Source organism: Chiloscyllium plagiosum, chromosome 2, assembly GCF_004010195.1.
Source record: "Chiloscyllium plagiosum isolate BGI_BamShark_2017 chromosome 2, ASM401019v2, whole genome shotgun sequence".
Taxonomy (NCBI): Eukaryota; Metazoa; Chordata; class Chondrichthyes; order Orectolobiformes; family Hemiscylliidae; genus Chiloscyllium; species Chiloscyllium plagiosum.
In genome coordinates this window covers 81621008-81643116 of record NC_057711.1, presented here as the reverse complement: position 1 = coordinate 81643116, position 22109 = coordinate 81621008, and the positions used below count along the sequence as shown (strand labels likewise).

General features: G+C 39.1%; 1 protein-coding gene across 1 annotated transcript in view; it reads left to right on the top strand.

Moving 5' to 3' along the window:
* The window catches only part of rasef (RAS and EF-hand domain containing), a 76074-nt gene extending 54733 nt beyond the window's left edge, over positions 1 to 21341 (top strand). Inside the window, exons 12-18 of the mRNA XM_043712826.1 lie at positions 1100 to 1240; positions 2241 to 2388; positions 5470 to 5551; positions 9121 to 9235; positions 11823 to 11942; positions 12904 to 12980; positions 20251 to 21341. Coding sequence (XP_043568761.1) covers positions 1100 to 1240; positions 2241 to 2388; positions 5470 to 5551; positions 9121 to 9235; positions 11823 to 11942; positions 12904 to 12980; positions 20251 to 20359 — 792 coding nt within the window. The 3' untranslated portion in view covers positions 20360 to 21341. The remainder of the gene's footprint in view (positions 1 to 1099; positions 1241 to 2240; positions 2389 to 5469; positions 5552 to 9120; positions 9236 to 11822; positions 11943 to 12903; positions 12981 to 20250) is intronic.
* Positions 21342 to 22109: the final 768 nt, after the last annotated feature.

Here is a 22109-nt window from a genome sequence, read left to right as displayed (position 1 = left end):
TCTTTTGTACTCATAATTTACTCTATGGAAACTGGCTGCAAAGTACCGTAATGATAACTAACCCATTTTTGACCCCACGTTCATAACGTTATTAGATTGTCCACACTTAATTAAAATGTACCTTTCTGTTTGCTTTATCCTTTTGCCTACTCTATACTGCCCCCTTTCTTTGTGCTTGAAGGACAGGCTGGTGATCTGCTTTCAGATTGCTAACAAAACCACATTTCAGAGCTCAGTGGTACCTCAAATATCCCTCTGATCCTCTTCTGTTACCTATCTCACTGGTTGCTATTGATTGAGATTATTATCTTACTCTGAGGAATCACAGGCTTTGTACTACTCAATTGATGCAGTACATTAAGGGCAAATTTATCAGCACATGTACACCTAACAAGGCACACAATCAATAGCGAGATAAATAAAGCAGTTATCCATTAGGATAGAGTTGAATGTGCATTGAATATTGGTGGGAGAATTGAATCAATTTACACTGTTTCTTTGAAAGTTGGAAAAAGATTTCTTTACGTGCACTAATAAAAGACAGACATGTCCTCTCTTTAATATTTCATCTGAAAAACTGCAAGAGTGAGAATGCGAGCATCCCCTCAGCACTCTATTCTGTATGCGCCGTCATGCTATTAAGAGGATGGCTACTAGATTGAAACATCTGGAATGAAATTAAGGGTAAAAAGCTCATCAGATGTCGGTCTTGGCACATGGTAGTGCTTTAACCTCTGAGACTGTGGACTTGAACCACACTCCAAGACTTTAACACATTGCAAAGGCTGAGGCTTCAATGCTGTCCTGTCAAAAGTGCTGTTTGTTTTTTTAGATAAACACTATACACAGGATCCATCTACTCTTCTGGTCGAAGTAAAAGATCCTGTGCTATGATTTGATGAAAAATGGTGCAGTTTTCTTGGTGTCCTAGCTAATAGATTTTGTTAACTAATTTCATAAAAATGAATTGCTATTTCTCTTATTGTTTGCCTAGAGGCGGTTGCTGGAGTAGTTACTGATGATTATTGTTAGAGTCAGTGGAGGTGGTCTACTACTTTTAGCTCTTGTGGGTTACAGCATATTTGCGAATTCTTTGTAGGTGCTCGACACGCAGGATGAGATGGCTTTTAGCCAGGACAGTACAAACACTGTTTTGGACTGGAAACCCTCGCAAGCAGTGAGTCGGAGCAATTCTGGAGTCTCCTCTTCACGGCGCTGTATCTCTGCATTTTCACCACAGGTAATACTTGTTACGTATTTCTGAAAAACACTTTACCTCTGTTAGTTCCATTTTTTAAAATGTTAATGCAAATCAAGTGGTTGTTGATTTGTATTTATTTAGACTTTATTTATAACCCTGATTTAAAAAAGAATGCTGAATTCCCAGTGTCATCAGGGATAATTCAAATCAGTCTGTTACTAGTATTGACTTAGCTAATATCAATGAGACTTAGCATAGTTGTCTCCTGGGTATGTAATCTCTCTACTTTCATGTCCAATTTGCAGTGACTGCAGCTGGTGGGTGAAGTAAGTCCAGGGGTGGGCGTGAAATTTAAGATTCTTTTTCATCCCTTTATCCCCACTTCCAATCCTTTCTCTTTCTATGGTTAAGTTTCCCGTAGATGACAGTACCACTAACTTCTGTGGACCTCCTTTACGCTGTCATAAATTCAGGAAGAGTCCTGTAGAAGCATTGTAGCAAAAGACAAAAATAGAAGTTTTGGCCAGTGCTGAAGAATATTGGTCATGTAAATTCAACTCTTTCACTCCCATTCATGTATGAACAATATCTGTTTTGATAAATGTGCCAAATGAGAGTAATAGAAATGAAAACACATGTCAGTAGAAATGAATGGTCTCAGAAAGAGGGAGGAAAATAAATCCATAACATTGATACTTAAATTCTCGCTGGTGGCTATTAAATACTATTCGCAATAGCACTATTTAAGAGCTGGTTTTATTTTTTCCATTAGGTCACTAAACCTCATTTAAATGGAAGTACATGACATAATTTGAATTTAATTACTTTTCTTTAAAACAACTTGGAATGTAGAAAAATATATTTTCCAATCAGACTGTCCAATCACCTGAGTAGATGGGAGCAACATGTGAATTAGCGAGCAGACTAATTAATTGATTTGCCTGACAGTAAAAAGTACTTATTTTGCTCGGTTCAGGACTCATAAATGTGTTTTGAATTGAACAAAGTGGTTTCTGATTGAAACATTTCCTTTATTCAGCCTACTAGCACAGCTGGGAACTTCAAATATCCTCAGTCAGAAAAGACTTTCAAGATAGTGCTTGCTGGGGATGCAGCTGTGGGCAAATCAAGCTTTCTGCTACGACTCTGCAAGAATGAGTTTCGTGGGAACACCAGTGCCACTTTAGGTATGTTTCATCAGTTTAAATACCTTGCTTCCTTTTACTTTTTCCTATCTTTATTCCACTGTCAGTCAGCTTCATTAGCATTTCAGTGGCTGCCTGTTTTAGACACATCTGCCAGAATGGCCAGTGATTCAGTTTCTACTTGTTTATATTGTTCATATGCTTTTGATTTCTATGAAATTTGCTGGCTCAACCTTCTCAAGTTGATGTTGAACCACACCCCCAGCTTTGGGAAGAGCTGACTAAGTCATAGAGACATACAACATGGAACAGACCCTTTGACCCTGAAGATCCACAAAAACCAATGGAATTAATTAGCAGATGATGACCCATCTTTTGCAGTGTTAATGACAAGGAAAATGTTAATATTTGCTATAATATTCCACTGGGCCAACATCTTGGAAGTTTGCATGTGCACAAATAAGTTGAAAACCCAGAAGTTATTGACAGTGAATCTCCATTGCTCCAAATGTTTGAAATGTTGAGGAGACACCACCTCTCCCATCTCAAATGCTGCAGTCAGTGGGTAGTCTTTGAACTGATGAAAATGCCTACTTTTTTACTTTTTTTGATGATGACATGCGGGCATCACTGGATAATCCAAAATTTATTGACTATCCATAATTGCCCTGCAACAGAATGGTTTGCTGGGTCATTTCAGAGATTGGTAAAGAGTTGACCACCTTGCTTTGTATCTGGTCTCATATGCAGGTCTGGACAAGTAAAGATGGCAGATTTCTTTGCTTCGAAGATATTAAGGGACAGATGGATTTTTATGACAATTAATAGTGGTTGCCATTAAGCTGTCCTCCATTTACAAATCTTAGTGATTTGAAATTTCATGATGTGCTTTGATGGGATTTGAAACCATGTCCCCAGTGCAGTCGCGGATTTTGGATTACTGGACCAGTGACATTACCATTCTGCACCTGTCTCCCTAAGTGCTGTTTGTCTCACTGTAAAAGCTCTTGAATGAGTTCTGAACATACCATCAAAGAATAAGAGTAGGCCACTCGGTCCTTTGAGCTTGCTCCACCATTCAATAAATTCATGGTTGATCTGATTATAATCTCAACTCTGCATTTCTGCATATCCACGATAATCTTTCATCTTGCACTTAACTCTCCTTGCAATAAACCGTAACATTCTATGAGCTTTTCCGATTACTTGATGTACCTGCACAACCTGTTATGATTCATGCACGAGAACACTCTGATCTCTCAGCGTCTTAGAGCTCTGCAAGCTCTTACCATTTCGATAGTATGCCTTTTTATTTCTTCTGCCAAAATGGACAGTTTCTCACTGTTTCATATTATACTCCATTTGTCAGATGATTGTCCACTCTCTAAAGCTGTATCTATGTCAGCTCCTATGTCTGCTTCACAATTCATTTTCCTAACCATTTTTGTGTCATCAATAAATTTAGTCACCATTCCATTGGTCTCTTCATTCTAAATCATATCTGTAAGTTGTGAAGAGTTGAGGCCCCAGCACCAATGGTCAGCCATGTATTTAATGATATTGGGTGATGGATGTTATTGACCAAGCCAGCAGGAGAACCTCTATGGTCTTCTTTGAATAGAGTCATGAATCCTGTACATCTACCTCAGAGAGGAGAGGCTGGCTAAACAGTCTCAGATTAAAGACATCACTGCTGGATATTGCAGTCCTCCCCCTGCAGAGCACTGAAATGTTAATCCGATTTATGAATCTACACGGATACCTAAAGCTGATACTAAATTTACAGCCGAATGATATATTGAATTTAGGTTTACAGATTACATATTCAATAATATTGCTCCCCATGGTTGTTAAAATGTTTACAGTATTTTTATAGAGAAAATATTTTTGTCTTGTACAATTCACGGACTTCAGAACATAACGGTTATTCAATTATAGGATAATAGGCAAAGAAATCTCATTATTGCATCTGTAGATTTCAAATTCAGATGTGAAATGAAGAGTTGAGGCAGCTAATGGGTTTGTCATCAGTGGTACAGTCCAAGAGAGGAGGCAGGCTTGGGTTTATGAAACAAAGAGTGAAGGAAGGACTTAAGGCTGGAGGGTGCAGATGCAGAGTGAGTGAAAATGAGCAAGAGAATGAAAATTTTGAATTAAATGTGATGGATGACTCAGACTGCATTGACCAGTGGGGGACGATATGAGGTGTGCAATAGGATGCAGTCAGCTGTGTTTTGGGCACATTGGAATATATGCAGCTATACACAGTGGAAGAATGATGTTTGAATCGACTGTAGAGGTAAGGAATGTGCAGATACAAAATGTCACTGTGGTAAACAATCTTCTGGAGGTAGATAGTAGTAATCTTGATGATGATCTTGTGATTTTAAAACATAATTCATAGTCAGAATACCAGAGCATTTTCATACTTGATTCAGCCTGTGTAACGAGCCAAGGACAGTTTGGAGTCAGTGGCGAGGGAACAGATTTAGAAAATAAAGCATAGAACTATAGATGCTGAAAGAATCCAGAACTTTCGGATTTTGAGTAGGTTTTGATGGTGAGAATCAAAAGCAATGGATTTAATCTTCCAAGTGATCAGTTGAACCAGATTTTAAAGCACCCATAATTTGATATTAGACAGGCAATCTGATAGTATAGAAATGCCTGAGTTTTAAAATTTGGTCACGATATGAGCATCACTGGCTAGTCCAGCATTTATTGCCCATCCCTAATTGCCCTGAGAGCAGTAAAGAGTCAACTATGTTGCTGAGGATTTGGTGTCACACGTAGGTCAGACCAGGTAAGGACAGCAGATTTCTTTTCCTTAAGGACATTAATGAATCAAATGGGCTTTTATGAGAATTGACAGTGATCACCATTGGGCCTGCATTTTATTCCAGATTTTATTAAAATGTAAATTTCACCATCTGCTATGTCTCCAGAACATTAACCCAGAATTCTGGATTGCGAGTCCATTAATGTTACCACTATGTCAACATTGCCTCCCTTGTATTGAGAATATATGACTGTAGCTGGGTATTATCAGGACGTGAGCAAAAAACTGCCTGTCACTGAGAGCAGCATGCACTTATCTCCATGTCCTTCTTATTTTTCAAACAGGAGTTGATTTTCAGATGAAAACTTTAATTGTTGATGGAGAACGAACAGTGTTGCAGTTATGGGATACTGCAGGTCAAGAGAGGTAAAATAGAAATGAGCAAGTTTTAAACTGACAAAATTACACATACATTAAAACCAAGTGTATATGTTGCGTGTACGTTTTATCATCTGTTAATTAGCTTTTGAGCAGGATAACAATTTAAGGTATTGAAAACAAAAGAGGGTTAATTACAACCTGAAACACACTCTCCTGCCTTGTCAGTAAGCAGAAGTGTGTTGGGATGCTACATGTAAGTGATAATTTAAGAAAAAAACCTTTTATCTACTTAACTTTATCTGAAAGTAACACCACTCCCATGCTAGTGAGTTCAGTAGGCATAAACACACTGTTTTTCAATGCATTTGTATTTTATCTGTTCATTTACTTGTGTTGTCTGCAAAACGTGTGCAGTCACTGACAGCCCCTACACAATGAGAGAAGACCGCTGTCCTGCCAAAGCTACATGCGTGCTCTGCCTGCTTTTCTCTGGTCTGAGAGGACACAATGTACTCACGTCTACAGGTGTAAAGAGAGTTTGCCTTTCCCCTGAATGTTCATAGTCATCAAGCTAGGAGATGTTGATCTAAAAACAAAAGTGTTGAACACATTCAGCAGCTCAGGCAGCATCTATGAAGGGAAAGATCATTAATGTTTCAGCTCAATGAATATATAATAGATATTGAATAAGTGGAAGGGGGTGCGGGGAAGGAGAGCAAATGTAAATGTCTGTGATAGGGTGAATGGCAGAAGAGATTAAATGACAAGATTTTATGCTGCAAAGGCCAAATGGGACAGGTAGAGAAAGAAAGGATGTGGCCAGATGAGGTGGGAATAACCGAATAACAACTGTCCAGGTGCCATGTGAAGTAAGATTAAAAAAAAACACATGAACAAAAGAAACAAAACAAGTGGACTCAGAGGTTGTGATCTGAAGTTGTTGAACTCACTCCCAAGCCCTCTGTTCAGTCCACAAGCATGGCTGTGAGTGTCCTGTCACTTGTCGTTTTAATTCCCCACCTTACTCTCACTCCAACTGTTCTATTCTTGGTACACTGTAGCTCAATGCATGTTTGAGAAATGTCACCTCACGTTTTAACTTGCAACTCTGCAGCTTTCTTGACTCAACATTGAATTCAAAGATTTTTGATTATAAATGCTGCCTCCATTTTGTTCCTTTTTGCTGATGACTTTATTTAATCTCTTTCATTATTCCTTCACTTTGCATAATTTAATCTCTCTTGCCATCCATCCAATCACACAGCTGCCCTTTTGTATTTCTTTCTCTTCCTCATTTACTTAGACCACACTGCAGTTCAATAGTTCCTTTCTGATGACGGGTCATCATCCCGAAATATGAACCCTGTTTCTCTGCACAGACCTGACCGGCTGAGTATCTTTAGCACTTTGTTTGTTTTGCACTCCAACATCTGCAGTTTTTACTTTTGCATTTGTGTGGGAGAAGTTAAAAGGTGACACTTTCTCTACACTGGGAGGATCCCAATGCTAAGAAGTTCATTGCCATGCTTCATCTTCATAGCTATCAACGGTGCCAATGTCACTATGCTCTGAGGTTACTGTTTTGCCTGAAAAGGTGGCAGATTTCCATAAGCACCTATCTTGTGAAGCAAAAACACCACACTTGGTTTAGATTTTCACCTTTGAAGCAGGTAGCAGGTTGATAAATTTCTTGTCTCAACATGCTTGCCTCAGGAGAAAATGTGAGAAATGTGGGGCTTTTGTTTAAGTGTGATAATGCTGTTCCTTTAACAAGGTTAAGTTGTCCTTAGTTTCTTTTTCAGAGGGATCATAAACACATAGATTCTGATCTGTCTGGTTTGTATGGGTTAGGACCAATTTGATTGTAGCTAACAGATACTGCCTTAGGTAAAAGGCTTTCAAATTTTGAAAACAAAAGACTTGTACAATGAAAGGGGAGTGGTCATTTCTCCCATCTCAGCTTTTCTCTGGTTTGGTTTAGTTTGGTTTGAGCAAGCAGTCAATATTTGAGGTTGCTGTTCAAGGAAACAGCTCCATGCTGGTTCTCTCTCTCTCTCTCTCTCTCTCTCTCTCTCTCTCTGACATCTCTCCGAAGAACCTGTGTTTAATTTTACCATTTTTTGCCAATGGGTTGTTTATGGGGATGTTTGCAAGTATTTGGAACAGCTTCATTAAGTTGCGATAGAGTCAATTGGCTTTTTAAATAGTTAAGTTATTCTATATTCTGTTCTCTTTTGTTTGAGTTTCATTTGCAAGATAAATTCTGTTTTTTTAAGTGGTTGGGTCAGCTACATCACTCCTAGAATATCCACATTACACCTGCTTAAAACAACTAAAATAATTAGGGTCTGAGCATAGAGTCAATTGGCTTTTTAAATAGTTAAGTTATTCTATATTCTGTTCTCTTTTGTTTGAGATTCATTTGCAAGATAAATTCTGTTTTGTTTAAAACTAAGTGGTTGGGTCAGCTACATCACTCCTAGAATATCCACATTACACCTGCTTAAAACAACTAAAATAATTAGGGTCTGAGCTACCTTCTTGAAACGTTTTATGGGGGTCTGGCCTGGTCCATAACACAAGGTCACGGATGCTTGCTTGAGTTGGCTCTGCTACCCCCAGAAATAGTTTCGAGTGAACAACGGAGACTACAACGTGCTGAGGAGGTTTGGGTAAATGACCTGCCTCAGTGCTCTGGGACTCTGTGACAGGTCCCACACCGTTCCAGTTCCCACAAACTCTCCATGCCATCTTATTCCCCCACCCTCCATGTCATGCTTTGCCCAACACTTGAACCATTGTCAGAGGCTTGAGATCTGAGCCAACTTGTCCCATTAATCTTCACTGTTGAAAATTGGAGACAACGGGTAGGGAATCCTGCAAATGAGTCCCATGGAATTCACGTGTGAATTGAGTCCCATGAAATCTCTCCAACTCTATGAAAATCCAGTTGTGCTCTCCCTGTGCATTCTTGGTCCTCTCTCAGTAAGCAGCTTTTCTTCTTTTCTGCTCTCTCTGCTCCACCTCCCTCATATGCTACAGCTCAAGGATACTTGTAATTATAGATTCCATGACTAGACTCCACCTTAATATCCTTTTAATTGTCCTTGGTGTTGAACCGTGGTTCATTTGATGTACATAAGTACATTCTTTTGCCCCCTTTCAAATAGTACTGACTGAATGCATGTTTGGTGGTGCTTGTTTGAGAGGGCATTAGCTGGAGCACAGAGGTCAATAATGGCATTGCTGGCATCAGAGCAGCAGTACACTCTGATTCCTCTCCCAGTCTGCTGACTCCATGTACTTCTGAAAATTCTCCTAATGTCCAGCATCAAAATGTTACCTGAGGTAGTTCCTGCAGCATTGTGCGCGCATGCAGTATCTAAAGTGCTGAAACTATAGGCACTGCCGAGCTGAAGTTTGCAGTGGAGGTTCTGAAATTAGTTTACAAGACTTCTCCTTAATGAACATAAACAATTGCCAAAGAAAAGAAAATGTAATTATTGATTATGTGTTAATGGTTCTAGAAACATATTTAGCAATGTACTACTTTTTAAGAAAATGAAATGTTTAGCTGTGAAGTGGATGCCATGGTCATGTTGTTTATTTTTCAGATTTCGGAGTATTGCCAAATCCTATTTTAGACGCGCCGATGGTGTTTTATTGCTGTATGATATCACGTGTGAAAAGAGTTTCCTCAATGTACGAGAATGGGTTGACATGATTGAGGTGAATAATCTTGTTTCCATATTAAGTAGATTTGTGCTTATTAGATAGTCACTACAAGGTAGTGTAACCTCATGAGAGGAAAAACAAATTGTTCTGTCAATATTGAGCCTTCTTGTCCTGCGGCACGTTTCATCAAATTGTTTCACAGTCCCCACAATATTTAATCTATTAAAAGCATGCTTGGAGCATAATTTAGGAACATTATTTTGATATTGCGATGCCCAGTGTGTAATGTCCACTGCATCATTCTCCTGTTCTTATGCCATTTTACTATTCTTGTTCTTCACAGGGCAGACAATTTCTTCTTGCCATCTATAGGGAAAATAACTTGTGGGCAGCCTCCAGGAAAATCTCAAGGGCGGCTTTGCTAATGTGTGGTGCCATTTTTTGCCTGGTCTCTGGTTTCTCCAGGAAAGATTGGGGTGATGAGAGGCTAAGGGATGCTCCTGGGTTGCAGAGAATGAAGTGCTGTCCAGGTGACTGTTAAACAGGGTGTCTGGATGTTGGAGCCTGGAAGGTCCTGGCAGAGGAAAGAATTTTCTGCCCATTAAATGTGGTGATCTACCCATGCATGAATGTGTGATGAGATGAGAAGAACATAATCACATGGGAAAACGTGACCTAACCTCAAGCACATGTCCTCCTGCTTTTATGCATTGTTCCACATTAAGTTTGGAAAAAATACTCCAACCAAAGTGGCATTTCATTGTCACCAAGACGAGGTTCAGTTTGGGAATGCCTTATGCAAAGAAATCATACTGCGAAATACAACATACTGAAAGCCAACATACAGCATTAGAACATAGAACATTACAGAGCAGTACAGGCCCTTTGGCCCTAGATGTTGTGCCAACCTGTGGAACCAATTATTCCTCACTTTTATGCTCAGTACTATATCTATTCAAGCAACTATGCTGATTCAGAATAGAGTCATGAGACTAACTTTGAGAGTCATTAGGCAGATCTTTTACTATATAACTGTTTTTTGCCCACTGTGAGGTGAACCAGCAGCTGGTCAGGAACCCAAAAGCTTGCAGAGGGCATTTTCCCTTGGCTTATAACTCAAACATGATATTGGCATCATGCGTTATGGTTTTCCAATCAATCAGAGCAGGTAGGCTTGATGATGACCTGCACTTGACAGTTGAAAATTTTAAATTTAAAGGAACCAAAGGTTACAGGGCCATTTCAGACCAATGAGAAAAGAGAAGGAAAGTATAATGCTGGAGTGTTGGACCAACTCCAGAGACCTTTATAAATGGCCTGGATGTCTCTAACTGGATGTGGAGGTTCCACCCAGATTTCTGACATTACATTCTTCCTGTCATGAAGTGGACAGGATATGAATCACAAAGTCAGGAAGGCCAACCTCAGCAGGACCATTTGAAATTATTGCTGAGTTCAAACCAAGCTCATTTTCATTATTCCAAGGGCAACTTGCAATGTGAGATTCACAATTTTATTGAGTTGACAGAAGACTCTTGAAGATTATATAAACTTGGTTTACATGTCATGATGTGAAGTTCTTTTAATTCCTTGTCCTTTAAATATTAAAATAAACAGACTGAAGCTAATAGTGTTAGCAGTTTCAATAGAGTTTTTGTTCATATTTCTTAAGTATGTTCTTGCAGCTGGATCATTGTGAATGCTTGGCTGAGTTTCAGATACTAGAAATGCACCTGTGTAATTAACAGTGACTGAGTTTAAAATTTGATCACCGGCTTGAAGAGTTGTTAAAGGACTAGCAATTTTTGATGTGTTATTGACTAGAAGTTTTTATATTACAAATTCAACACTGATTGGGTTTTTAAAATTTTAGAATTTATTAATGAGAGTTATTTTCAGTTTTGTGTCAGAGTGAGGGGTCTATTAAATTTTGCTATTAACTTCATCTCCATCTGGCTCCATAGATCTGGCCATACTGAATACTGGATGAGTAACTATAGATATAATATGGAGGGATTCTGAGGGCAAAGGGTAAATTGAGAGTATGAGTTGGGATGGAGGTGATGAGTGATGGTTAGGTAGACCTTTTAATCAGCCCACCTGGCACTCATGTGCTTACCTGCACTTATAACCACCTATGGTTAGAGGGCCAGACTCTAATCCACCCTTGCATCCTAGAGCATTGAGCATTCAAGCAACACCATGGGGATTATGGTTCAATTTTTAAAATTATATTTAGAAAGAGTGTCAGTTAAATGAATTAAGAGAAAAACAGCTATAAATACATAAAATAAATATTAGACCCACACTGCACTTGAGCAACATCTAAAACGGCTAAATGCTTCATCTGGGAGAGAATCGGAGTCAAGATAAAAAATAAAAGCTGAAAGAAGAAAGAGTTCATTAATTTCAAAATATCCTGTTTGCGGTCATAAAGGATAATTATATTAGCAACATCACATCACCTACATATAACATTGGCAAAATTATAATGCTGTTTCAGGTTCCAATTTCATTCAATACCAGATTTTACAAAAAAGGTGGCTTTCAATGAACAGATTCAGGGAAAACATAGTGATAATTTATCTGAGATTATAAAGAAATGTTATGATAATATTATTCATTTTTGCTTAATTTAAAGGATTCAACCAATGAGAATATTCCTATTATGTTGGTGGGGAACAAGGCAGATCTAAGAAACAGAGCATCTCAAGAAATACAGAAATCAGTCCCCACAAGCTATGGGGAGAAACTGGCCATGGTGAGAATCAAAGAACTGAATCAATCATTAGCACTGGAATGCAAGAAACCAAACTTTGAAAGGGATGGGGAAGACATCTCAAAATGTTTGAACAACAGGTGAAGCCAGATGTTACTTTGCAGTAGACACATGAGTGGTATTATTCTCCACTAACAAGTTTACTGTCATCAAGCCAAAAAGACATTCTGCCTACTACACAAACCAGTAATGTGCTTTCTGAGTTTTAGTGTCAGTGTTATGCTAGATACATAAGCTGTATACTTCAAGACAGGCAGACAACATATCCCTTTGACTGAATGTGGTGGGGAGCTTGCTGACTGTGCTCGTCTAACCTGTGCTTGCAAAACTCAAAGCTTAGGCTCTAACACTAGATTTCATTCTGCAATTGGACTGCATTTTACCAGATATCTAGACTGTGATAAGAATGACATCAGAAACCAGTTTAAGGTTATAACGGACTTATTTCTGTGAATTAGAAACTACAAATATTAACAAACAGGACCATCTTCTGTGTAACAAAAGGACTTTATGCATATTCTGCATCTTTTTCATTGAGAAAGGATTATGGAAGCTACCTTCCCCATGGCAGTGCCCTCACTGAGTTTAATCAGCGTGCTAAAATTGATCATTAGCAGAACAACCTGTATTTCCATTTCAAATAATTAGCAGTCTCTTTGGAAGTGTTCTGAATTATGGTTCCCTTTCAAAGTTTGGTTTCACATGTCAGCCCTGAGGAGTACAAGGCAAAAAACATTTGAATTTTGTCTCTTTTCCTAGCAATGTTTGAGTGTTGTATTACCAAGCAATTAGCTGAGACAGTAAGAATATTTTTGTTTTAAATTTGGAGAGTGGGTGTGTAAAGTCAAAAGTTGTGATTTATTTGTTATTTGTTATTATAATGTTTTCATTAAGGTTACTAAATATAAGAGTGAGTCTTTTTCATTTTTTTGTTTTCTTACAGACATACAATGCGCTATTTTGTGAAACAAGTGCCAAAGATGGCTCAAATATTATTGAAGCAGTGCTTCACCTTGCTCGGTAAGTATTGGTTTTATTATCCAGCTCAGCAGGCCACTGGAAACATCCAGTATTTCGAGGAAAAGGTCAAAGGCACTTTGATAGAATGTGTAGATAATGGTGCATCCAAACTCTGACTAATGTCCCTGGCTAATGAGCTGTTTGTTTTTTGGCTCAGGTGGCAAAGGGAGAATTTTACATTATATTTCTATTGAGAGTGATTTAAAAAGAGACCTAAAGTATTTGGCCTGGATGTACTTGAGCAAAAAAAAATGATACGGATTTACTGGGATAGTTTTAATTGGCCAAATGTAAATTTCTCTTTGGTATCTCATTAGTTAAGGCCAATGTGGATGTAAATATGTTAGGGACTAAAGTTACAAGTCAACAAGTAGGATTGGATTGGGAGGCTGAGCAGAGACAAACAAAGCTAATGTAGTCACGTCTGAGAGGAAGCAGTGATAATTGACTTTCCTACCCTCACCACTTATGAACAGTTACAGGGAATTCAAAATAAGAATAATATATTTATTTCCTGTTACCAAAAATACTGCACTGTGATTCTGGGTTCTATACTGCTGTAAACATTATACTTCACACTATAACACCAGTGGGGATCCTTACTTATCTGGCAAGCAAATTGCAAAACTATACATACCTCAATGGGTTTTCAACTAATATTTCAAAATAATTAATTGAAAAATGGTTTGAAATAACATGTAGTAGCTATGTGAGTTTATAACAAACTCCTTCAGTGAATGATGAGAGGAATGTAAAATGTGCAAATTTCTTTCATAAGTTGAACCGTTGTCCTGCATTTTAAACTTTGGTTTGCATAGAACGTTATTATAATCCAGGTGGGTATCATCCAGCTGTAACATGGCTGTTATTTGTTGAGTGCAATATCAATATCTAAAAAAAATTGCTATTTACCATATGGACACTGCGAGTCTTGTCAACATGAAGATATGATGAAATCATTTCATGTCTTGCTATGATTTAACAGGGATCTGAGAAATTTGACGTCATATAAGGATCGTGTTACTCTGGGCATAATCTCAAATACATATTCTTCAACTTACTGGTCCTCACTTTTATGTTAAGATATTTTTGCTATTTCTATTTTACATTGAATGTGTTGAAAAAGGGGCTGGACAGATGACTGTTCTATCTGTATTTGGTAGGTGGTTTACAAGAATAATCTTGAGCAATTCATCCTGCACTTTTTTCATCAGCCTTTTAGGAAGCTGCTTGGTTTATACTCATTGTGTTCCAATATAGTCATGGCAGAAATTGAACTCCAGCATAATTGAGCATGAATATAAAACAATACTCCTTTGTGCTACCTGCTTCTTCACGCTCAACTCTGAATAGCGATTTCCTCTGCTGTTTTCTGATTATTTGTATCTTTTGTTATATAGAGATATTTTTAATGTTAAATGTTCCGAATAATTGATGTGAAAAAGCAGAGAATGATTTTTTGTTATTTCTGCATCAGATAAATTGTATATAAGAATGACCATCTTGTATCCCATTGTATTGAAGAATTCTATGCATCTCTATTTTTCTGAATATGTGTAGATTGCTTGGGTGAATGAGATAGAGATTGAATTTTGCTATTACTAAAAAACAATTTAGTATTATTCCAGTTCATTTACTTTTGGGCAGGTTTGCAAATTTTTGTATATTCTCAGAGCTGTTCAGGCCCAAAATGTACATGGATGAAAGAAAGAGAGAGACAGAAAATATTTCTAGTAATAATAACAGAACATTTTTATTTAAAGAGTCCTTTGCTCAGCAATTTTCCATTGGGGGCAGCTTTTTTTTTGAAGAAAGATCGTTTGATTTGTGAGGTAGGTATAATTTAGGCATAGATTTTCATTCTGTTAAAATGACTCCAAGGCCATTTAAAAACTGCAGTCAAGACTCAATAGCATAATGTTCAGCAGTGCATGAAGAAGCAGGCTGGAAGAAGACAGAGGGTAGTAGTTGATGGTAAAGGTTCATCTTGGAGTGCAGTTACTAGCGGTGTTCCACAAGGGTCTGTTTTGGAACCATTGCTGTTTGTCATTTTTATAAATGACCTGGAGGAGGGGCTAGAAGGTTGGGTGAGCAAGTTTGCGGATGATACGAAAGTCGGTGGAGTTGTTGACAGTGAGGAAGGATGTGTCAGGTTACAGCGGGATATAGATAAGCTGCAGAGCTGGGCAGAAAAGTAGCAAATGGAGTTCAATGTAGGTAAGTGTGAGGTGATTCACTTTGGTAAGAGTAACAAAAAGATGGGGTACTGGGCTAATGGTCAGATACTTGGTAGTGTGGATGAGCAGAGGGATCTTGGTGTCCATGTACACAGATCCCTGAAAGTTGCCACCCAGGTAAATAGTGCGGTAATGAAGGCATATGGTGTACTGGCTTTTATTGGTAGAGGAATTGAGTTCCGGAGTCCTGAGGTCATGATGCAGTTGTATAAGACTCTGGTACGGCCGCATCTGGAATATTGTGTGCAGTTTTGGTCGCCATACTATAGGAAGGATGTGGAGGCACTGGAACGGGTGCAGAGGAGGTTTACCAGGATGTTGCCTGGTATGGAAGAAAAATCGTATGAGGAAAGACTGAGGCACTTGGGGCTGTTTACACTAGAGAAAAGAAGGTTTAGGGGTGACTTGATAAAGGTGTACAAGATGATTAGGGGTTTAGATAGGGTCGACAGTGAGAATCTTCTTCCACGTATGGAGTCAGCTATTACGAGGGGGCATAGCTTTAAATTAAGGGGTGGTAGGTATAGGACAGATGTTAGGGGTAGATTCTTTACTCAGCAAGTCATGAGTTCATGGAATGCCCTGCCAGTAGCAGTGGTGGACTCTCCCTCTTTATGGGCAATTAAACGGGCATTGGATAGGCATATGGAGGATAGTGGGCTAGTGTAGGTTAGGTGGGCTTGGATCGGCTCAACATCGAGGGACAAAGGGCCTGTACTGCGCTGTATTTTTCTATATTCTATGTTCTATGATAAGCATGCAATTAGAAAGCCTGGCTGATACCATTGTGAGGTTGGACTTGCCCAGTTCCCCATAGTTTTGGTGCAGCCAGGCTAACTTGTCCATGACTCATGGTTCACAACCAATCAGTGGAATTGGTTTTTGCGGAGGGGGAATCTGTACCAGATGGATGGGTTAAATCTGAACAGGAACAGGCCCAATATCCTCATGGGGAAGTTGCTAACGCTGTTGGGATGGTTTGTCAGGAGATTGGGGTCTTGACAGGAGGATTGGGATGAAAGGTAGTGGCAGTCATACCATTGATCAAAGAATCAATTGTACAAGTGAGGAAGGATGATTTCTTGGCAAGATCAGGTCATGTTGCGGCTGTACAGGACATTGGTTAGGCAACTGTTGGAATATTGCATGCAATTCTGGTCTCCTTCCTATCGGAAAGATGTTGTGAAACTTGAAAAGGTTCAGAAAAGATTTACAAGGATGTTGCCAGGGATGGAGGATTTGAGCTACAGCGAGAGGCTGAACAGGCTATGGCAGTTTTCCCTGGAGCGTCAGAGGCTGAGGGGTGACCTTATAGAGGTTTACAAAATTATGAGAGGCATGAATAGGATAAATAGTCAAAGTCTTTTCCCTGGGGTGGGGAGTCCAGAACTAGAGGACATAGGTTTAGGGTGAGAGGGGAAAGATATAAAAGAGACATAAGGGGCAACTTTTTCACGCAGAGGGTGGTACGTGTATGGAATGAGCTGCCAGAGAAATTGGTGGAGGCTGGTACAATTGCAACATTTAAGAGGCATTTGGATGGGTATATGAATAGGAAGGGTTTGGAGGGATATGGGCTGGGTGCTGGCAGGTGGGACTAGATTGGGTTGGGATATCTGGCCGGCGTAGACAGGTTGGTCCGAAGAATCTGTTTCCATGCTGTACATCTCTATGACTTTAAGTAACAAAAACAAAAACGGGCAAGCATGTTGTTTGATGTGTACTGTAGGGAGTAATAGTAAGGGATTTTAACTCCCCAAATATTAGCAGGGATAGTTCTAATGTACAAGGTAGGAGGGAACAAAAATCTTAAATGCATCAGGTGAACCTTTTGTAGCTGAAATGTGGAAAGCCGAACCAGAGAGGTGAGCAGGTTTGAACCTAATATTCAGAAATGAGCTTGCCAGATGTACATTGTATCAGCAGGAGGACACTATGGTGGTTGTGACCATCACTCAGTTATATTTAGGATCATTCTGGAAAAAGGTAAGGATGGGATATGAATAAAAGTTCCAAATTAGGGAAAGGATAAGGTAAAGATGTGATTGGTAAATGTTCACTGGGAGCAGCTACGTGCAGATAAACTGTGTCAGAGCAGTGGGAGGCATTCAAGAAAGGAATGGTAAGAGTACAGAGAGCAAAGATGTTTGTATAAAGACAAAGGGTGTAAGCAAGACCAGAAAACCCTGGATGTCAAAGGTTGGGATTGGAGGGGAAAAAAAATTATCTTATGGTAGATACAAAGGGCTCAATATGGCAGGGGTAACTTGAAAAGGGAAGTTAGAAAGCTAAGAGAATGCATAAGAATGCACTGATTGGTAAAGTAAAGGAAAATCCAAAGGGTTGATTTCAATATATGAAGTGTGACAAAATAAATAGGCAAAGAATCAGGCCCATTAGGATTCATAAAGGTAGCCTGGGTGTGGATCTGGAAGATGTGAGTATAGTTCTTGATGAGCACTTTATATGGGTATTCACAATTGAAAAGGATGACACATCTATACACATCCGTGTGAAGCATTGTGAAATATGTTAAGGCCCTCACGGGTTTAGTGGCTTTAAAAATGAATACAAGCACAGCTATAAATGAGATGTTTCCAGGCAATTGAGGGAAGCAAGGGAGGACGTATATTTTATCTCTCCATCCTGGAGGCTTCCTGCTCTATTCCTGATGAAGGGCTTTTGCCCAAAACGTCAATTTTCCTGCTCCTTGGATGCTGTGCTTTTCCAGCACCACTATGATCTAAACCCCAGAATCAAGAACCTAGGCTGTAACGTTCAAATTTTTTCTGGTCACGGTATGGTGCTGGAGGATGGAGAACTGCCATTTATAGCTGTGCTTGTATTCATTTTTAAAGCCACTAAACCCGTGAGGGCCTTAACATATTTCACAATGCTTCACACGGATGTGTATAGATGTGTCATCCTTTTCAATTGTGAATACCCATATAAAGTGCTCATCAAGAACTATACTCACATCTTCCAGATCCACACCCAGGCTACCTAATGGGCCTGATTCTTTGCCTATTTATTTTGTCACACTTCATATATTGAAATCAACCCTTTGGATTTTCCTTTACTCTACCAATCAGTGCATTATTAGACAAGAGTGGAAGAGAAGAGTAAGAACTTACAGATCAGTCAGTCTAGGTTCAGTGGTGGGGGAAATCATTAGAAATATTCTGTCCCTCAGAATTCTGTCTGCACCTGGAGGGACAAGTTAATCAGGGATAGTCAGCATGAATCTATTAAGGGTGTTTGATGAATTTGATTTTGTTTACAATGATAGCAGTGAGTTTTAATGAGGGTAATGCATTTGGTGTTGGTTTACATGTACTTTAGTAAGGCTTTTGATAAGTCCCTGATGACAGGCTGGTCAAAAAAGTAGGACCCCATGAATTCAAGGCAAAGTAGCGCACTGGATCCAAAATTGACATGTAGGAAGCAGAGGATGATGGTAGAACAATTTCTGTGACTGGAAGTCTGTTTTTAGTGGGGTTCAGCAAGACTCCATGCTGGGGCCCTTGCAGTGTGTTGTATACATTAATGATTTGGACATAAATGTACAGATATGATCAAGAAGTTTGCAGATGTGACAATAATTGGTAAATAGTGAGAAGGATAGCATAAACTGCTGGAGATATCACTGGGCTGGTCAGCTGTGCAGAGCAGTGGGAAATGGAATTCATCCCAGTTGTGTCATCTTTTTTCCATTAGTGGTGAGTCAACTTTTATTCCTGATGAAGGGCTTTTGCCCGAAACGTCGATTTTGCCTGTCCTCGGATGCTGCCTGAATTGCTGTGCTCTTCCAGCACCACTGATCCAGAATCTGGTTTCCAGCACCTGCAGTCATTGTTTTTACCAATAATGAGTGAGCATAGATTTAGGTGAAGTGGTAGAATGCAAGAGGAGAATTTTTCCACCAGAGTGTGATGGGAGTCTGGAATTCTGTAGGGGTAGTTGAGTCTAAAACTTCTGGAACATTTAAGCAGTATATAAATATTTACTTGTGTTGCCATAACCTCCTGGGTTATGGGCCAAAAGCTGGAAAATGGGATGAGTGTAGTTATGTTTTTGACTGATACAGGCATGATGAGCCAAATGATCTCCTTCCATGCTATAATGTCTGGGTCTGTGGCCTCAGACCATTAGTCTGGATTCCACATTCCTAATCCAATGACATTATCACTATGCCACTGCCTCCTCTAATTCATTCTTGGCTCAGTTTATATGCAAGAGTATTGACAAGCTCTCGACCATTAAAGCATCATTAAGCTCAGCATTTTCACTCAATATCAACTGGCCTGGATTTTCTGATAGGGGCTTCTTGAAAGTATTCAGCATCAAGAACTTATGTTTGCTTTTTCATTGATTCAAGGCTGCTGAAGTTAATTGTAATATTTCTCTTGCTGCGCTAGCTAACACATGATTGAAATTGAGACTTTCTGATGGCCTTGTCCATGAATTGCTAACAGTATCAGAAGCTAACTTTGCAAATGCTTTTATTTTAACACTGCCATATTAGATCTTCTGACCATGATCTAAATTTCACCAAGTTGCACATTGAGTGAAAACATTTCTTGCAGTTATGATTTAAGACTTTTCTGTTCTTCTTGATTATATCACATTTCTGAATAATAGTTAAATGACAGTGGTAGTTGTTTGTCAATTGGCTATCTATCCAAATGATTTTCTTCTGTGCTTATAAAGGCAAAAGATATTTGTGTTGTGGACAGGAATGCTCTTCCCTTTTAGGCACTCAGACTAAACATTAGTCACTGATAATTTAAGTGTACCATAATTAGATACAAAACAAAGATATCATATCTTTTTGGTTACTGTGGTATTGTGCCAGAGTTCCAAATTCTTAATTATCATTGAAACCAATAGAAGATTTTCCTTCTCCTTATAATGCACAATAATTCCAAACTTCAGTCCATGCCTTTTCACTGTAAGTTAGTATTATTATAACTTTAACTATATTTGATATATCTGCCCTTTTGTTTACATTGACTGTTGATTCCATTCCACAGGGAAGTGAGGAAAAGACTGGATGAAGAAACAGACGAGGATTCTGTAACTAGTTTGTCCAGCACACACTTGAACAAAAAGTTGGCCATGAAAAATTGCTGTACTACATAATTATGAAGAATGATCATTGAATTGACCTGTTCTGCATTTTTGCATACATCTTATGATCAACACATTGTTTAGTGCCTTAGAAAATACTGAATGGTGGAGATTACAGTGATGAAGAAGTCAAAATATGAAGGATTGAGCAAATTAAAAGACTGGTGAAAGAGCACGATGAAATGAGAAATTTAAATAAAATCCAGTTAGTTGTGTTTGTACTTCACTTATTTCATTTTTCCTCAGTGTTGCCGAAGCGTCAGCCAACAAGATGGCTGTCTGAAACAAAAGTGTATTAGTCTCCTTAATTATTTGTATATAGTGGTCATATTTACATTTCAAATTTAAAGGATGTTTCCGAGAAATAATGCTGCTTTATAATGTTTTATCTCCTGTTACCTCCATAAATGTATTTATTTTTTAAAAAAAACAAGATTAAGGTAAAAGCAGTCTTTACACAGCATCTAGAAATGTAATTAAATTATTTTTATGTGATTGAAGTGGAAGGATATATAGGTATTCTGTAATGTTAGTGAAATATATTAAATGGTGCATTCCATTTTATTATGTATTGTGAATCCAAAGTAGTTTCCTTCTTAAAAGTAGTGGATCAGGCTCCTGTGCATTCCACAGAGAAGATTGTGGCATTTGTTGCCTGTTTTTGATGTCATGATGTCGCTTTTTCTCTTACCTCTCCCTTTCTGCTTTTTATTATATTGTCTGTTTGTGCTTCTCTCCTGTTTAGGTGGAAGTTAGTAAATAGTATGCTGTGGTAAGGAGCCAAAAACTACAGCAAACTGGATTTGGCAGGAGTAGAAAGGAGAGGCTGACAGGCAATGTGACCCATGGCAGCTTCCTTACCATCTCCACTTCCAATCAATTGTTCTTTCTCACCATCATGAACTTGAGTACTTGCAGCATGAACTGCCAAATCAGCTATGATCGTGCCATTGAAAGGAGTAAGTGAGGACTGCAAATGCCAGAGATTAGAGAGCATGGTGCTGGAAAAGCACAGCAGCTCAGGCAGTATCCGAGGAGCAGGAGAATTGACGTTTCGGACATAAGCTCTTCATCAGGAATGAGGCTTGTTGGCTGGGGGTGCTGACAGATAAATGGGAAGGGGGTGTGGGGTAAGGTAGCTGAGAATGCAATAGGTAGATGAAAGGGGAGATGGTGATAGGTCAGAGAGGAGGGTTGAGCGGATGGATGGGACATTCCTAATTTGGACCTATGTGATGGAGGGAAAGCTATTGATGAAGCAGCTGGTGATTGGTGGGCGTAGGCCACAACACTGAAGAACTACTGCAGAGATGTCCTGAGGCAGAGATAGAGTCATAGAGCTGTACAGTGTGGAAACAGACCCTTTTGGTCCAACTCATCCATGTCAACCAGATATCCTAAATTAATCTAGTCCCATTTGCCAGCATTTTGCCCATATCCCCCCAAACCCTTCCTCTTCTTATACCCATCTAGATGAATGTTGTAGTTGTACCAGCCTCCACCACTTCCTCTGGCAGCTTATTCCATACAAGCACCACTCTGTGTGAAAAACAACTGCCCCTTAGGTCCCTTTTAAATCTTTCCTCTATTGCAGTAAACCTGTGCCATCTATTTTTAGACTCTACCCCTCCAACTCCCCCCCCCCCCCCACCTCCTCAGGAAATGACCTTGGCTACACATTTGTGATTGTAGAAACCTCAATCAGGTCACCCCTCAGCCTCCAATGCTCCAGGGAAAATAGCCCAGCCTATTCAGCCTCTCC